This window comes from Lithobates pipiens, unplaced genomic scaffold, assembly GCF_037356315.1.
Source record: "Lithobates pipiens isolate NorthernLeopardFrog02 unplaced genomic scaffold, aLitPip1_a1.2 Scaffold_22, whole genome shotgun sequence".
NCBI lineage: Eukaryota > Metazoa > Chordata > Amphibia > Anura > Ranidae > Lithobates > Lithobates pipiens.
The window spans coordinates 82,437,934-82,450,641 of record NW_027507784.1 but is presented as its reverse complement, the minus strand read 5'-3'; the positions used below and the strand labels follow the sequence as shown (position 1 = coordinate 82,450,641).

At 41.7% G+C, this 12,708-nt stretch overlaps 1 protein-coding gene across 1 annotated transcript in view; it reads right to left on the bottom strand.

Moving 5' to 3' along the window:
• Window positions 1–6,602: 6,602 nt before the first annotated feature.
• The window catches only part of MGAT5 (alpha-1,6-mannosylglycoprotein 6-beta-N-acetylglucosaminyltransferase), a 263,857-nt gene continuing 257,751 nt past the window's right edge, over window positions 6,603–12,708 (bottom strand). Inside the window, exons 16-17 of the mRNA XM_077447804.1 lie at window positions 10,232–10,389; window positions 6,603–8,398 (exon numbers count right to left, since the gene is read on the bottom strand). Of these exons, the coding sequence (XP_077303930.1) occupies window positions 8,200–8,398; window positions 10,232–10,389 (357 nt within the window). The 3' untranslated portion in view covers window positions 6,603–8,199. The remainder of the gene's footprint in view (window positions 8,399–10,231; window positions 10,390–12,708) is intronic.

Genomic DNA, 12,708 nt, shown 5'->3' with positions numbered 1-12,708 from the left:
TGAGCTATTGTGTTCTGACAAGGGGACGGGTGCCGGCCAGAACACACCAGTCAGCACTCTCAGCCATTTGCTGAAAACACTGATCCGATGCCAATGAGCATGATTTTTCGGGCATGCCCCTTCAACAGAAGCTGGATGTTGTGCCAGCTTCTGTCAGATTGGCTGCCATACACATAGGCTGAATGATGGCAAGTTCCTATTGAACTGCCAGATATCGCCCAATGATTGGCCTGTGTGTACTGGGCTTAATAAGGCTTAACCTTTGAACCTAAAGGGCCTTCAAACAAAAAAAGGTGAACTTCTGGTTGGTTTGAGGCTTTGTTGAAGGTTGGGAGATTTGTTAGGAATGTAACCATTTTCTGAAACCATAAAATCGATGGGATTTAGTTCCGCGTAACAGTTGAAGTACACCGTACATATACTGGGTGGTGTGAACATTAGTTGCAAAGCTTATATTGAAACCAATGATTCACCTGTGGCCTCTTAGTACATACGTATGTTTCCACGTTACTCCTTTCACTTGAAAGCTGTTTTTGTGGTCAGTAAAGTTTCTCTACAACAATGTACTGAAAAGAAAGAAATGTTAGGAAAACGTCTTTGGTCCATGTAGCTAGAAGGGAATCTGCCACATCTCAACTCTGTATTCTACTACAGAAGTGAGATTAATATACCTAATGACTTTCACTAGTAGCAAAAAAAAAAATCTGGAAAAAAAGACTTATTGTGATATGTGAGCAATTGAATGTAAACCTTACTAGTAAAGGTTTAGTAAAGGAGTAATTTATATCATCTAAAACCATTACATTCTAACTACATAAACTGATATTTGTATGGTCAAGTACAATTAGAATCACATGCTGGCTTCCTTTATCTGTTGTCGGCTCCAACAATAAAATCCTCAGCTTTGCCCACAGCCAAACAGGTGGTGTCACCATTTAAAGGTGGAAAAAAAAACTAAAATTAAAATAAAAGAGAAAGGCATACCCCTCTTCAATGTGTACTTGCCTTAATACAAAGCACCTAGTGGGATATCTGTCTGCTCCGTCATTCGTCTAAAAAGTTACTCTACAGTGCAGTTGAGCACCATGGGAAATGTAGTTCCAAAACATCTGGGGTGCCAAGGTTTGCCATAGGTACTCAACCTGTTTCCCAGAACTGTTGCGGAACTACAAGTCCTATGAAGCCTCTGCAAGTCATGCTTGTAACTGTCAGCCTTGCAATGCCTTACAGGACTTGTATTTCTGCAACAGCTTGAGGACCATAGGTTGAGTAGCCATGGCTATGCTGACATCAGACGATCATGGGAGACCGCCCCGACTACCCTCCAGCACACAGTAAGTGATTGACAGCCTTAGCTGTGCATGATTCCCCTATGAGAGTGTGGGGGGAGTGTGCCTTTCCCCTCCACTCAGATCTAATATTACACTTAGCTCTCTGCTATGCAGTGTGCAACTTCAGATTCCAGCCACCCACCTGCTGGAGCAGAGAAATGGTGTGTAAATTCTGGATATTGAAAGGCTGTAGAGAAGAGAGGGATGCAGATAAACAGGAACAACTTAGGTAGGAGGATTTGTTTCACCTCTATGTATCACCTGAAGCCAGTCACCAGGTTATGTCCGGGTTTACAATCACTTGATGAGGTCCCCTCTGGAATGTGTTACATGTTCCACCCATTTTTACGGTGGAACATGTAAACATGTTCCAGCATCCGCAGCCTCCCCCCACCTGATCACCTCTTCATGTGAGTTAGTTGAGGGATCTTGTCCCCGCATCCACTGTCACACTTTAAATGAATGACACGGCTGAGTGGGTGAAGCCCCCATATGGCCGTGCCATTTTCAGTTCCCTGTGAATGAATGCCTACAAATACTGCCAGCCTTTGCGGCTGAAGGCTTGCCATTCTCAGTGAACTACAAGGGCGCTAGTGAGCACTGTCATAAGTCCATTGATCTTCCCACGCTCAGGTAACTGCCTACCCATATGAGGTATGGGCAAGACAGCTATATTGAGTCTGTGCAGGAGCCTGAGATTGCACCTGCGAGCTGCTTATCACAAGTGCAGGCTCCATAGAAAAGATAAATGTAATTTGTTTACCTGCAAAAAAAAAAAAAAGTGCATTTATTCATTTTGTTTCAAGTTGAACTCATCCTTTGAAGGAGGGTTTGGCAAGCTACTGGGGTATGCCTTGTTACTTACAAATGTCTGCTGCTTGTGTTCCCATTGATGTGATTTACTTATTTTCCTGTAATTAAACAAGAAATGAGGGGAAATAAATAGTCAATTTTGGTTAATTCCCCACTCTTGTCTTGAAAAGTCAGAAGCTTTGTTGGGCTTTAAAAATACATATACACACACACGTATATATGTAATGACACACACAAAACCCAAATAAGCTTCTCTAGTTGTGCTTTAAATCTGAGAGATATAGGAAGTTCACATGTGATCTAAAAATCAGATGACCTCCTAAAAAAAAAAAAAAAAAAAAATGAAAAATCTACTGAGATTCAGCAATCATGTCTTTTAACAGGTGTCCAGTCGAAGCCCAAATCACAAAACAACCTTAAAAGTTAAAAGGCACATACTGTATTAAAATTAAATTAAGACAAACATACCAACATTTTCAAGACAGCACAAGAACACAAAAAAGATAGGAAATTTACATTTTACACCCTCCCCCACAAAAAAAAAAAAAAAAAAAAAATAACTCACAAGCATCTCTATTTATACATGTGCAAATTAACTTGCATATATGAGAATGAGGTCCTCTCTGTCTTTAACAGTGTGTATTGTATCGACTTTCCACCATCAGCGGCGAAAAATAAGTTACTTCGGTGGAAACCAAAAGTAGAAAAAAAAATTAAAACAATGGCAAAAACAGGCGATAACAGGTTAATACAACAAACAAAGCATCAATAAATTAATTTCTATACAATTTTCATCTTATGTAAATTAAATCAGTGCAACACAAGTAAATGCCCAAATCACTTTTTTGATTTATTTTTACTTTTTTTGGGAGATGGTGGCAAAAATAGTAGAACTATGTTTTGCAGTTGAAGGATGGCAGTGTACGCGCTCAGCTGGATTTTTCTGAAATTTTGGAATGTTTTAGGATGCCGATTCATACTGCCAGCAGCAGAAACAAATCCCAGAGGCGCCAATATGTAATGGAGAGGCTGGAAAGACAAAACAGACACTGCTAAAAGAAAAATGGTGGTGGGGGGGGAGACGCCATTTTCTAAGGAAAGATTGCCGCAACTACCACTTGCACTGCTGTCTTCTGCCTCCTTTTACCCTTCCCCATGCAAAGTGTACCTGTAATAACAAAGTGTGCCCTGAAAAATTTACCCCATAAATTGGGACAACCCTCCAACTGGCATAGCAAGCTGGGTAAGTAGCTGATGGATTTTTTCTTATTATAAAATGCACACATTACAGGGGGAATAGGCAGTCCAACCCCCTGGCATAGCCGATACATGATATGCTGGCACCTGCAACTTTGCAATGGGTACAGCTGGGAATAAATTAATCAAATTTAAGCTGGTTCAGCAGGAAGTGGGCAAATTTCCTTCCATGCACGGAGTTTGCCCATTCGATTGACTCCTCCCAAATGGGTCTGTCAGTATATTTTCACAGGATCAGCACTTGCAGCCAATTGGATGCAGTGCTGATCAGTGGACAAGTCCCCACTGGCAAAATACAAAAAAGCACAGTGGGGATATTCCCCATCCACCGTGAATGTGTGGATAGATAAATCGGTTTGTATTTTTTTGATCAGCTAGCTGTCTGATAAAAAAAAAAAAAAAAAAAGAATTGATCCATCTGTACCCAGCTTTAGTCTATTCTATTGTTACGGTCATCAAATGCGTAAGCTTCTGTGTATGAAAAAGCCATATTAAAGTGCACCTGTCACATACAAGGTATAGACCTTTTCTTTATTAAGCCACACACTTATGCCGGGTACACACTATCTGGTTTTTGTTCAACCCAGCGGGATTGGGGGAAAAAAAAAAAAAAAAAAAAAAAAAAAGAAGAATGCTGTACTATCTGATGTTAGAACACAATAGCTCAGCAGGGAGATGCTATACTAAACAGGGGGACTGCCCCCAGCCAGTCAGACAGCTTCTGTGGGACAGGTGTACGCATGGACCCAACAATGGGTGGTTTTTTGTTAAGCTGGACTATATATGGCCCGTGTGTGCCAGGGCTTTGGGCAGCATGCACATGCATGTATTTGTCTGTGCAGCGTAAATATGTCATGTATTTCTGGTGCCCTGGACTACCTGAAGCTGCATACAGCAGCCACCAATACACAAATGGGTGAAGACGGCTATACACAGCTATGCCAAGCACATATATGCGCATTCACCAAAAGCAGTTAAAGCAGAACTCCACCCAAAGGGTCAGGTTTTGACGGGTACCTGCTCCCACCTCCAGCCCAGTTTGCTTCCCCTTCCACCGCAGCTGACCCAATCACAAAGGGCAGCGTGACACACATGCGCAGGAGGAAACAGGCTGCGAAGCTGCAAGGCTTCACTGCTGATTTCCCTTAGTCAAGATGACTGCACTAGCACCCGATAGCCAACTGAAAAATTAGCTTGGGTGAGGACACCACTGGATTCCTGGACAGCTAAGTGCTCTAATATTAAAAGTCAACAGCTACAGTATTTGTAGCTGCTGAGTTAATTTATTTTTTGCGTGTGGGGGAGCCTAGAGCTCCGCTTTAACATGCATTACATTTGTACACATGTGCTGCTTTAGGCAAATTGTGCATAGTTTTGTACAGCTGCCTTCACCCATTCATGTTTATAGGCAGTGTCTCCATGATGCAAATGCACCCAAGTGCATGAAACATTAGGAGGGCCGCTAATCATAAAATCAGGAGATTGTGAATACTTATGTTTTACCAGCGTATTTGGATAAATATATAAACATATCAGGAGATTATCTGGATGGATGGGGTACAGTTGGGAGAGATACCCGTCGCTGGCTTCCGCTTTACCAATGCCACAGATGGACCCGCCACCATCACAGTGTCTCCACTTGCTTACAGTGACAGCTCACAGACTGCCAGCAAAGACGCAAACAGCAAATGTGCCCATTTACGTCTCACACAATAGGCAATGTAATCGTAATTCCCAACTAAAGTTACCCTTTATTTAAGTTTAGCGGCCCTTTAAAGTAGACCTGGACTCAACAGTAAATAAAATCATATTTACAGAAAGGCTGAAGAGTAATTGAAGAGCTGCAATACTTTTTCCCCCATTTAAAATGTCTATTCAGACTTTCTCTTGTGTTGATCGTGTGACCAAAAGCCAAGGCACTCCTTTCACATAGTCTCTGTGAAACAGCTGCATCTGCCCATCTGAACTCTGGATTTTCCTCTTCAGCAGGGATCACAAGACCTCATGGCTGGGCTGGTGATGACCGAATGAAAGGAACAGCGGTTTCTCCAGGAAAAGAAAGTATTTCATTACATCTTTTTATCACGTCCAGCAATAGGAGTATTAACATACATTCTATGGTGAACAGTATGTGGACACCTGGCTATCATGCCTACATTATACTGCCAAAAAGAAGTGAACAAATTAAAGTGGTTGCAAAAGGCTCAAGGTTTTTTTTTTTTACCTTCATACATTCTATTCCATTCATGAAGGTTCGAATCCTTCAGTGTGAAGCTACCTCCACAGCCCCCCTTCTACTCACCCGAGCCCCCCCTCTCAATCCAGTGCTGTGCACAGGCACAGTCTCGGCTGTCCCAGGTCTCTCGATCCTCATTGGCTGGGACAGCAACAAAACCATTGGCTCCCACGACTGTCAATCACAGCCAGTGAGCCAATGAGGAAAGAGCAGGGGGGCGGGGACAAGCCATGTCGCTATGCTTCTTATGGACGCATAGAGCGGAGCTTGGAAGAGTGCACGCACCAGTGCCCCCATAGCAAACTATTTACTGTGACCAGTATGCCCCCCTGTTGGGGGCACACTGGTGAAGGAACAAGGAGAGGCAGCGGGCACTCAAGAAAAAAAAAAAAAAAAAAAAAAAAAAAGAGGATTGGGGTTACTCTGTGCAAAACCATTACACAGAGATGGTAAGTACAACATGTCTGTTATTTAAACAAAAAAGGGTTTCCAATGAATGGTATTATTCATACCACAGCATGCAAAAATATTTTAGACAATAGTGCACTTCCAACCTTGTGGTGACAATTTGGGGAAGTCCTTTTCTGTTCCAGCAAGAAGGCAGCGCCACTCTTTTCAAAGCCATTTGTGATGAATTGGAATGGCAGTTATGAACCAGGTCTCCTCTAACATTGAAGTATAAGTTCACCTTTTGACAATAAATGCATTTTTTGCAAATAAAAAAAATTGTGCATTTATCATTTGTTTTTTTAAAAAGTAGCCTACAGAGCATCGCACCTGTGATCAGCAGATGGCAGGTGCAATTTCGGGCTCTTGTAGACTCAGCATAGCTGTCTGCCCGTACCTCAGACGGGGAAGCAGTAACCTGACAGCAGAGGAAGATCAATGAACTAAGAGTGTTCGCTCATAGAGAACTTCAAGCAGTCAAGCCACAATGCCTGACGGTACGTGTAGGCATTCAATCGCAAAAAACTCTGACAGACAGGTCCGCGTGGGCGGAGCCCCACATGACCACACTGTTTTTGAATTGTGACAGCGTAGGGTGTAGGGAGAGGATTCCCCGCCCACTGTCATAGGTGGAACATGCAACAAGTTTCAAAGGTGAACATACCCTTTAATACCTGGCCTCACAAATGCTCTTTAGATCAATGGGCACAGATTACCACATGCAAGCTTCAAAATCATGTGGCAAGTCTCACCAGAAAAGTGGAGACTGCTCTAGCCAAAAAAAAATAAAAAAATAAGGACAGGGAATATTCATATCAACACTGGTGATTTTGGAATAGGATGTCCAAGAAGCTAATACAGGCATGATGGTCATGTATTCACATACTTGTCCATATAGGGCAGCTTTATGTTAAACGGTCTGTGCAAATTCACTTAAGAACAGATGAGAAAATGTTTAAGCCACCAGAGAAAAAAAAAAAAAAAAAAAAGCTTGCCTCCACCTAATGCAAATGACAGCTATACTCAAAATTCAACTGAATTCCTCTGCGCGTGCGCACACACAAACATAGAAACAGAGAAAAATGTACACCCTCTTTGCATCATAAATATCTAAATAAAAATATTCCACATGTTAAATATATACAGAACCATTTCACAGACATAGCCCATAAAAAAAAAAATAGAAAAAAAAAAAAAACACGACGTACAAGCTTTATACATATATCTTTAGCTGTCTACTTCTACCGCCTGGGTAAGCACTGGCTTTGTCTAGACTACCTCATTCGCTAGCTAGGACAGTTATTATTACACATTTTATTTCCTTATTTTCAGTTGAGTCATTCCCAAATGATCCAAGGAAAAACCAAGCTGGCGGTTGGTCTACCACTTGGCAGTGTGGCGATCGGTGATAGAGGAAATTTCTGTTGAGTGTACGAAGAGGGACTTTATGGTCTGTAAACAGGTTGAGAATCACAAATTCCCCCCCGAAACTGAATTTCACACACATGCCATATTATCGATTCCGTAACGAGACACCGGCACTGCTCTACGTCGTCAATCAATAGTCTACAGTAGTCATGCGTTATGTTACAGCTAGCAGCCTGTGGGCCTTTGCAGCATGCGGTGATCATCATCTAGTATGGCGTCCAGAATCAGAGTGGATGAACCGCCTTCACACCTTTTTTGTTGTTGTTTCACACATACTAGCATAGCGTCCTAGTGTTCCTAAATCACCGCACTAGAGAGAGGACTGCTCCGCCACATCGATGACCAAAAAACACATTCACCTTGTGTAAACCATCTATAGATTTTCTTTAAAGAAAATGTCAGCTGCGCTTTTTTGTTTTAAGTAGTGCAGAGGTGGAAGGCTTTAGGATTAAAGTTGGTTCTTTCCAGGGCTTCAGCTCACAAAAAATAAATAAAAAAAATGCTCCTGTGAGAAAGGCATCTGAAGCACTTCCTGGGACGGGCTCCTCAAAAATGGTGTTTGGTGCCCGTTTGCGGAACGTGAAACCCTTTATGCTTTCCATATACACCAACAGGCCAGAAGTGCAAGAAAGCCTTCGCACCTAACCGCCAGGACACCCCATCCAACAGGGAGAGGGTTAGCAGATGCTATAGGCAGTCCTTGCAAAGTGCAACCTGTCCTTTCATGTAGTCCCTGCATGGACAGACCCGCTTGTGGTGGGGGTGGGACCCCGCGCAGCTGAATAATAAGAGATCGCTTTGAAAGACGCAATGCTTCTTGTTCTCATCTATGGACGGGACCACGATATCATTTGCGACGTCAGAGGTCTGGCACTGAATGTTGAACCTGGGGATGAAATCAACAAGAATATATCACTATTAAAAACGCACAAAAAAAAGTGTTCATTACACTTTGGATATTATTAATCAGAGTATCCAAGGGAAGAACCATTGGCAAAGCGACTTGTATTTGGTATCAGTAGTCTAGACCTAAAAAATAAATCCTTAGGAAAAATGAGTGTGTGTGTGTGTGTTCGTGTGTGTGTGTGTTCGTGTGTGTGTGTGTTTGTGTGTGTGTGTGTTCGTTCGTGTGTGTGTGTTCGTGTGTGTGTGTGTGTGTTCGTGTGTGTGTGTGTGTGTTCGTGTGTGTGTGTGTTCGTGTGTGTGTGTGTGTTCGTGTGTGTGTGTTCGTGTTCGTGTGTGTGTGTTCGTGTTCGTGTGTTCGTGTGTGTGTGTTCGTGTTCGTGTTCGTGTGTGTTCGTGTGTTCGTGTGTGTGTGTGTGTTCGTGTGTGTGTGTGTTCGTGTGTGTGTGTGTTCGTGTGTGTGTTCGTGTGTGTGTTCGTGTGTGTGTGTGTTCGTGTGTGTGTGTGTTCGTGTGTGTGTGTGTTCGTGTGTGTGTGTGTTCGTGTGTGTGTTCGTGTGTGTGTGTGTTCGTGTGTGTGTTCGTGTGTGTGTGTGTTCGTGTGTGTGTTCGTGTGTGTGTGTGTTCATGTGTGTGTGTGTTCGTGTGTGTGTGTGTGTGTTCGTGTGTGTGTGTGTGTGTGTGTTCGTGTGTGTGTGTGTGTGTTCGTGTTCGTGTGTGTGTGTGTTCGTGTTCGTGTGTGTGTGTTCGTGTTCGTGTGTGTGTGTTCGTGTGTGTGTGTTCGTGTTCGTGTGTGTGTGTTCGTGTTCGTGTGTGTGTGTTCGTGTGTGTGTGTTCGTGTTCGTGTGTGTGTGTTCGTGTGTGTGTGTGTGTGTTCGTGTGTGTGTGTGTGTTCGTGTGTGTGTGTGTGTTCGTGTGTGTGTGTGTGTTCGTGTGTGTGTGTGTTCGTGTGTGTGTGTGTGTTCGTGTGTGTGTGTGTGTTCGTGTGTGTGTGTGTTCGTGTGTGTGTGTGTTCGTGTGTGTGTTCGTGTGTGTGTGTGTTCGTGTGTGTGTGTTCGTGTGTGTGTGTTCGTGTGTGTGTTCGCAATAAGCATATATTGATTGATTTTTTCACAAAAGTTATAGCGTGTACAAAACAGGGGACAGATTTATGGCATTTTTATTATCAATGGCGGTGATCTGCGATTTTTATTGTGACCATTGATTTGGTGGCCACGCCCCATGGCTATTTAAAGTGGAAGTAAACCCATTGATTTAAACAGTTAAAAAAAAATAAAAAGGCATGCCGGGAATGCTAACTGTACATTGGCTGTGCTCTCAGCCAAACTATCAAACCATCCAATGGCTGGTGTCATAACGAATCACATGTGCAGCACCATAGCAGTTGAAGATTAAACAGAGGCAAAGACGGGAGCTTTCTTGGCTGAAAACGATAGGGGAGTTTACTTCCACTAAGTATCTGTGAACACTGGACCCAATACAACAGTGGGAGCTAGCGTCACCTAGAATCACCCCCAGCAGTAGTAACAGGCACTGGATAAGCTCCTCTCTCTATTACACAGGATACACATGAAATTCTCATCAGATATATATTAGGTATGAACTCTGTATAAGTATGTAAAGAGCCCACCCTGTGGTGGATATATTCTCTCCACTGATATGGGGAATTGAAAGGACTTGAAAAGACAGCATCATAGGCGGTTCTGTCCACACCAGGGCTGGGGAGCTAGCTGCTTTAAAAAGCAGGAGAACTAGAAATCCCAGCATGCACTGCCAGCTTCTCAGCTACCTTACATATATACTCTGGTTGCACTTACTTGGCCAGGTCTTTGTCTTTGTTGAGATGCTGGAAGTACGACGGCTCACAGATTAGCTGATTCTCCTGACACACTTGCTTACATGACTTTCCAGTTTCTGCAAGTTTCACTTGAAGGGCGCTTAATGAAGGCCACATGACTTGTCCATGGCAGAAATCCTGAAGGAGAAAGCTTAATGACTCACAAGAGAAACTAGTAACAGAAAAAACAAAGTTAAGGAATAACGACAAAGTATAAAGATGAAGAGATCAAAAGTAATGGTACCACATCCCAAATATTATATATTAAAGAAAAAAAGGGGGAGAGAACCAAAAAGGGCTGGAGGGTAACCAACCCTGAGACTTTATACTGTACCAGGTAGAATCAATCAAGGCATTCAAATATAAAAAGTTGTTATTTTTATTTATACACAAAAAATAAAAAGAAAGAAGCATCGATAAAAATATCAATACATCACAATATATAAGCATGGTACAAAACAAATACATGAAATGTTACCAATCCTAGAAATAAAATAACGCTGCTATTCTCTCTACATGTTTCGCTCCATCGAGCTTCCTCAGGAGATAGGTGATGCAGCTTACAATAAATGCAAAATCAACAAAATACAAAAAAAAATAATTTATAAATATACATGTATGAATTTCTACGTGCAGATAATCAAAAATATAATTTAGTTCAAAGGACATCAAAGGCATATAAACTAAGGGTGCAGAGACTGGTGCAGAGCACACAGAAGGATATATCTCACCACATATATACGGATTCCAAAAACGTTTATAAGATCATAAATCTACAGGTCGAGCCACTCTGGGCTTAAGTGAAGCAATTGAAATGGTAGTGGCCGCTAGATAATAACTTTTCTTTTTGCATTACTTTAAACTTTATTTTTTGATTTTTTTACAATTATATATTGTCCCCCTCTGCGGGCCTTTTGGGGTATGCGTTATTATCTAGCGGCCACTACCATTTCAACTGCTTCACTTAAGCCCCGAGTGGCTCGACCTGTGAATTCATGATCTTATAAACAGTTTTTGGAATCCGTATATATGTGGTGAGATATATCCTGTGTGCTCAGTCTCTGCACCCTTATTTTATATGCCTTTGATTTCCTTTGAACTAAATTATATTTTTGGTTATCTGCATGTAAAAATTCATACATATGTATTTATACATTTTTATTTTTTGTATTTTGTTGATTTAGCATTTATTGTAAGCTGCATCACCTATCTCCTGAGGAAGCTCGATGGAGCGAAACATGGAGAGAGAATAGAAGTGTTGTTTAATTTATAGGATTGGTAACATTTCATGTATTTATGTTTTGTACCATGCTTATATATTCATTGTGATGTATTGATATTTTTATCGATGCTTCTTTGTTTTTATTTTTGTGTATAAATAAAAACAACAACTTTTTATATTTGAATGCCTTGATTGATTCTACCTGGTACAGTCTAAAGTCCCAGGGTTGGTTAACCTCCAGCCCTTTTTGGTTCTCTCCCCCCCTTTTTCTTTAAGTTAAGGAATAACCTACAGACAAAAAAGGAAAACCAATAATGAACGTGGACTTTAAACTTGTAGCCACCAATAGACCCAATATGAAAGAGCACTTAGTTGAATCAAAAAAAAAAAATCCAAATTTTAACATCCTAGGAAAAACATTAAAATCAGAAAGAGTACACGTCAGATGATTCCATAAATATATGGTATTCCCCGATCTAGGTGAAACACTTAAGAAAACCTGTAGATAGGCCCATAGATATGGTAGACTCTGTGGCTGGTATATGCAAAGAACACATTCAAAAGGAGCAGGACCTGGACAGAAGTCAGATGTTTATGCATTAGATTATACTGCCATCCTTTATAACTACACAGTGTCCAAAAGTTGTATGTCCACTTGCATATAATATTTACTTTTAGGGTCTGTGCCGATCCTGGCTGTAACCAAACACCCCCAACTAAGAAAAAGAATGGGACATGTCCCATTCGGACCATCCCTCTGACTCTCCCATATGGATCATCCACAGTGATGATCTAAATGGATGTCCCGTTCTTTTCCTTAGTCGGGGGGTTTGGTTACAGCCATGATCAGCATAAACACTAGGAGTAAACATATGCAAGTGGACATTTTTGGAGACTGTTTACTTATAAAGGATGGCAGTATAATATAATAGCTTGCATAAACAGCTGACATCCCTCCAGGTCCTGCTCCTTTTGGACATGCTCTTTGGACACATTCAACACATGGCGTATATGTTTTTCACCCTAAGGCAACCCCCTTTTTCCAGCTGAAATACTTTTGAAGCACTCCCGTTCTGGAGCTGTCTGTGCGCTCTTCCTCTGTATCTTTGTGGCATGGGGTTGGGCATTCAATGTTTCTTTACTGCAATTTGGTACCAATAGGATCCTCTGAGGAAGCTGTAAGCGAAACACGTAGTAATCCCTCATATTGATTTCCTGTGGGGTATTGATATGCA